The 6,286-nt window shown below is 35.6% G+C and overlaps 1 protein-coding gene across 1 annotated transcript; it reads right to left on the bottom strand.

The window, feature by feature from the left end:
• Positions 1-1,374: 1,374 nt before the first annotated feature.
• Positions 1,375-4,156, bottom strand: LOC105680777. Its single transcript, XM_012385739.3, has 2 exons — positions 3,657-4,156; positions 1,375-1,756 (listed from the first exon to the last, which is right to left on the bottom strand). The coding sequence occupies exons 1-2, from the start codon at positions 4,002-4,004 to the stop codon at positions 1,433-1,435; spliced, it is 672 nt and encodes a 223-aa protein (XP_012241162.1). The 5' UTR covers positions 4,005-4,156; the 3' UTR covers positions 1,375-1,432.
• Between the last annotated feature and the right edge of the window lie 2,130 nt (positions 4,157-6,286).

Below are 6,286 nucleotides of genomic sequence, written 5' to 3' on the forward strand. Positions count from 1 at the left end.
ATTAGTAAGATATTCAACATCTCGTTGAATATTTGTACTCAATAGCTAAAGTATCTTTTGTAGTTTCAGTTTAGTACCATTGTTAATTTTGAGTGGATAGCAAAATAAACATAATTGTTTTTAAATAAATTTCATCTTTTATTACGAAATATGATGTAAAACGTGATAATAAATTATTAAATATTAAATATAGTACATACATAAATATGTTGTTTTCATAAATACTTGATATAAATATAAATATGTCGTTTTTATAAATAGTTAATATAAATAATAAATACGTCACTTATAAATAGATCTACGGTATAAATACCTAATCGATAATACTGAACAATATATAACCTATTACAATTATTGTCTTTCATTGATTCCTATTCACTAATACGATCAATTATTAGGAAGATAATTTTCCTAGATAACTGATTATCACAAATTGCACCCAAGAATTCTTCGAAAAGGCACTTCAAAGAAGTTCATTTTAATAAATAACTATTGTTCTAAATAAATAATGAATAGATAATAAATACTAATTCTAATGCTCGATGATCGTAATAAATAGTGTTCATGAATAAATAAATTAAGTAACATGATGCCATTTCAACTGCGTTTCGCAATTGTCAGGTTATCTCGAACGATTTTATCACAGCTGACTTTAGCTGTTGTCGTTTATTAGTCATGCATATTGTGACACGACTTTGCTTCCCTCGACGATCGGAATTCTATGTCGTAAATTCTCCATCAATTTCGCTCTTGATCAAATATCTTAAGGAAAAATCACGATAAGTCATATTTTTGGCCCTTCACTAGAGAGCAATTTTCAAATTTAAAACACGCCATCAATTAATTCCATTCGAACAAAGCTCTCCTTCTATTTCGTTTTGGAATTAAAATTTCCCCATAAATACTTAAAAAATATCGATTGTTATAACATTAGTCAAGCTTCTGATTTTTTACAAAATATAAGAATTTACTTTTAAAAGAATTATGGTTTCGAAACTAGCAATTTGTTTCCTCTTTCGACTTGTTCTTACTGAGATACTTTCCTTTAGCTAAGAATTAATATGAAAATTATGACAACAGACCATGACTTATCACATTGTTCCCATGTGATCTTCAATTGCTGTTACGAAAGGAGGCAACTCCACTTCACAGCAATCTGAGTAAACCATGAAACAGCAATCGAAAATCAGCCAAAATTAAACCCATTTTTCAAACGTTTCCAACACGAGACCTTCCTTTTTCCATCGCAATAAATACTTTTTAAATTGATAATTATTAAAATATTAGAACCGCCTCCTCATTACCGCAAATCCTTCGATTGCGTTCGTCGTATCATTTTCGTCGAACCTGTTATCGATTGTCGCAAATAAAACGTTCGACATTTTTACTATCGAATTCGAACGTTATTGTCAGACGTTTCTTCCGGCGCTACTTAATAATTGAAAACGTGCCTCCAAGCGTGAAGATAATCTCTGTACTTGAGAAGCACGCCCCAGTCACGAATAAGTCTTCTAGTATCGTCCTCAGGGTTTCGTTCTACCTTGTTCATGATGCTCCTTTCTACACGCGATGGAATCCGAAGAGACGGCATGGCCACGATATTGCTTTCTACTTCGCACAGCATCATCATCAGGTAAGACTGCGTCGTCTTTAGAGCTTTGTATTTTTTCAAACTCATCTCGTCCTCTAACAATTCCTCGAACGCCACAGCAAATTTTTGAAGATCCGTGTGCAACTTTGGAAAATGATTGACGATCTGTAAGAGGAATTAAAATCGTTTGTCATATCTCTGTCGATGACTCATAAATAAAAGGAATATAAGAGAACCTATAGGTTACAGCTACGTTGAAATTGATTCTTGAAAGATAGTATGCTTTAATAGAATTTTTGTTTGTAATTCTCAAATCTTGTAGAATTACTTTAAATTAAACAAATATAGGTCGCTATAAAAAATATCTATTTTTTTATCGCTTCAGGTTCTAATACGAATTAACTAAATTTTAACGCAATGTATTCTTTTATGTAACTCACACCTGCTATATTAATCTATTTTGTTCAAACAACATATACATGCGTGTACAATTTAATTTCCCCTATACTATGTTATACGATATTACAACATTTTATTATATTTAAATGGTACCATTAACAAATCTGTTATCGAATTCATAAAATTGCAATGTACATAAAATTACAATATTATGACGTAATTTCGAACTCTTTTACAACTCTGCGATGATGGCTTTATCACCGAGTCAGTAACAAAAAGATAGCATTTTAAAAATTCAGTCACTCAAACAATCCATCAATGGATTACGTATCAATAGATCGATCACGATTGTGTCACCTGTTTCACACTTCAATTAGTCTAAGAAATCTTTTCCAACGGAAGATAGAAAAAAGCGAAGCACGCGACGTGTAAAAAGAATCGATATCGTCTGTCGTTGAAACGTGCCGGTGTGAAGAAAAAAAAAAAAGATCGGCGGTATACATCAGGGAGTACCCTGAACGTTATCACGGATGCGTTATCAACGTGCACGCATCGTTCTGGAGGACAAGCGCGATTACGCAGTCGCGCGACCCGGCTAACATGAGCAATCGTGTACACCGAATACGCCAAGTTGCATTGCGCGCGCAAACCTCGAACAGCCGCGCACGCTTCTGTTTCCCTGCTACTTTATAATAATTACCGTCTCATTAAAATTTGTTATTTAACGTTACGTTAATTAATTGCAACATCGGGATGCTTGGTCAATTGGCCTGGCCGGTGAAAATACGCGCGACCAGCAGCTCTCACCTGTCCTCTCCGGAGTCCGCCGCGCCGCACCTTCTTTCGCCCCGTTTATCCGCGCGCCCCGAAGCTTTCCACGCTCGATGAATATTTATGCAAGGGGGAGCTAAATTAACCGCGTAAAAGAGAATCTTAATTAACCAGCGATACGAACGATAATTAGGTACACCTTTCGGAATGTTGGACACGATGATTCTTCTACTGGCGCGAAATCGTCGTTCTTCGAAGACGAGTAATCTCTTTTTCGTGTTACCGGAGAAATATCGAAGAAACTTTTTAAATAACTTGTCGTTTGATTTTCGTACACTCTATATATTGTGTTGCTTTTGAGCGAAGGGTGGCTGATCTCACTTAAGAAATTTATAAACGAAAGCAGTTTACGTGGAAGATAAAAATCTCAGTCGGAGATCTTTGTTTTGATAAGACGACAAACCGTGATCGAACTATTTTGAAGAAACTCTTCGCGCGTTATACTTGCTGGTTATATGGTTCTCTTCTAGTTTTGAAAATTATTGATCCTATTTGAAAAAAATACAGGAATAAGGAATAATTGATAACGTACTGGAGAAGACGAAGAAGCAAACGATTCTCGGTCAAATATTCTCGTTTTCATATAAACAAATAGACTGTGCCATTCTATTATTTCGACGAAACTTTTCGAACATTATACCGATTCTAATTCAACGATTCTCAAACAAGAATATTTATCTGAAAGGTAAAACTGTCAAAGATCTTCGATTTGATGGAAAGACAAATCGCGGCTGAACTACTATAATATCGAACCTCGATCGTTATATAGTCAATTTGACAAGCACAAGGAAAACACGAAGAACAAAAGACAAAGAATGTCAGAAATTAAACTCACCGTTTGCGAATTAGTGTTAGCCAGATTCTTGATCATATGCGTGTCCTTCTCGCCTGGAACCCAGTTCGGGATGTACTGATACTCTTCAACACCGATTCGAACATTCTCGTACAGGTACTCGTAGTCTCGGCTTAAATAATCATTGATAGTCAATTCGTGTTGTAGCCTGAGATTTTGTATACTGTTGCTGGTTTCTTGTTCGATGTTCGTGTCCAAATAATCGTCGATTTCTAGTTCTTCGCCACACGGTAAATGCCACATCGGTAAATTCGATCTGGTGTGTCTTCTTGGCGCTGCAGACACAGCAGCGAGTATCGAGATCAACAGGTAACCACGTGAGACGAACATTTTCGCGATTATAAATAATAAATTAAATAAGTTAAATATGTTTCGAAGATTTTGATTGCGTGGTGTGTAGAACTATCGTAGCGCGTTCGTTCGCTGTAGCTTTTATCAATCGAAGCGTACGATTTGGCTAAAGCGATGTTAGCGATTGGCGTGAGATCGTGAACTGAGATTGTCAAACTCTCGTGCTTCCAGCTTATATACGACATTGTGTAAACAATCGGACGTATATACGCACGCACGTTCGATGACGGGGTGGCGGCTTATGTTTTGTCCAAGTTTTTCGCCGCTCTGCTGAAACTCTTCTTCGAAGCGATTTTTTTTCGAAAATACGACCTACGCCCTGGCTGATTCATGTAACTCTCGTCGCGAAACTATCTGTAGTCACGAACTAATCGTTACGGTAACGTTCGATAGTAATAGAGGTAAATAGTGTGAATTGCAATAAACTCTCTGATATTTATAATTCCGTAATAAGATACGGCGCGACGCGACGTAGCAGCTGATTAGATGTGTCATATCACCAAATGTTAAAATCGACGTAATCGCTTCCTCGTCATCGCATTCCGACCTACAAATTATGATTTTTACGTTCCTCCTCTATGACGAGCTACCTCGCTTCATGAATAAAATTATTCTTTTATCGTTGTTGTTTTTTTTTCTTTCGTAAAATCAGAAGTATGGAAAAATTATTTATTTCAATCGAATATACGAGCCTCTACGTTAACTCAGCGAAACAAGAAGCGGGGACAATTGGTGAGATCGTACACCATACGCATCAATCGGATGCTTTGGTATTTTCAAATTTCAAAAATTTTAGAAAGTCCAGTTTTAATTACTTTGAACTGTGAAAAAACTCGTACGTACATGTAGAGTCTAATGTCAGTGTAAATAATCTGGTCGCTAACGACACCTACGTGCTCAGGAGTTACGATAAGTTGTTGTAAAAGGAAACTAAGTTAAATTAAACTACAAGTATCGAAATCTATCGTCCGATTATGAAAGTTAATAACCGTGAGAATAGAATCTCTTTTATTATTCTACAGTTTGTTTTAAAAGCTAATGTGTCACATAAATCGAGGGCTTCCTAATCTCGGCTAATCTTTCGTCAAACTTATCTACATGACGTGTTCATATTGCGGATTTGCGGATGCCTACGCCTGTAGACATTTCAATTTTCTCCGAAAAATTTAACGACACCTGTCATCGATCGTGTAGAAGTGTTGGCGAGTGCATCGGAAGGAAGAAGGTAGATGCGGTTCCGTCAGCGGTCTTCCGGAAATCTCAGTGCAGGTTACGCAGACGTAAATGCCGGTGTTTGTATTGTGATTCAAATAGCGAGGCTAGTAAAAAAAACCGGGTGCTAATGTTAGATCATAAATCTTACCGCGAATTAACCTATTTTTATTGATAAAACTGATATTACGTACATATACGTATATGAATAATTTATATATTAACATTCTTGTGTCGATACATTTCTTGAATAGAATTTTCGTATTAGAGTCGGTGTAATCCTATTTTTGACTGATTAATAAAATTTTCATTATATTACTATTCATTATAATTATTCTCTTGTGTTGGTGCATTTAATAATCGAACTCTTAATATCAGTATCACACCAATATCATGATGTTCGTTTTATTATTAATCCTATTCGTAAATCATTGATAAATCTGCTATGCTATTTATATCGTTATATGAATTCCCTTGGGATAGTGTTTATCGTTTCTCTAGATACAATCTGGAGCGCAATTTATATGTAAAATTTACTTTTATTATTATAACTAATTTTCTTGCGCTGTCAGCAACTTCGTTATTAGTCTCGTTATCAGTGCTATTGGCAAATCATTGGCAAAATATTTTCTGTTCTTCACATTATTATTATCCGTGTCTGTAAAAATGATTCTCTCGTTGATACGTCCTAAATAAGATCTTAATACAACTGTCGAATAGTCGATTCATGTTTTTCTTAAAATACATACGATACGAACGATCTGCTAAATTTTACGAAGAAGCTTCCTAATTTCAATGGAACAAAGACGTAAAGAAACAAGATCTCTCGTGTGAATGAAAATTAAATATAAATTCGAAGCATCGGCTGCAGTGATTTTTTCAAGCGGAGCTTGCACCATATATTACCAAGATTCGCGGCAGAATAATACGTATATACGAAAGCAGACGCTGCAGAAAATTGACGTCAAAGCGGTCAATAATTTCGCAACGGAACCCGAAAGGCTAGTCTGAGATGATATGCATAAAAACTAGTGAATGAAGTCTCAACT

This window comes from Bombus impatiens, unplaced genomic scaffold, assembly GCF_000188095.3.
Source record: "Bombus impatiens unplaced genomic scaffold, BIMP_2.2 scf_0344, whole genome shotgun sequence".
NCBI classification, from domain to species: Eukaryota; Metazoa; Arthropoda; class Insecta; order Hymenoptera; family Apidae; genus Bombus; species Bombus impatiens.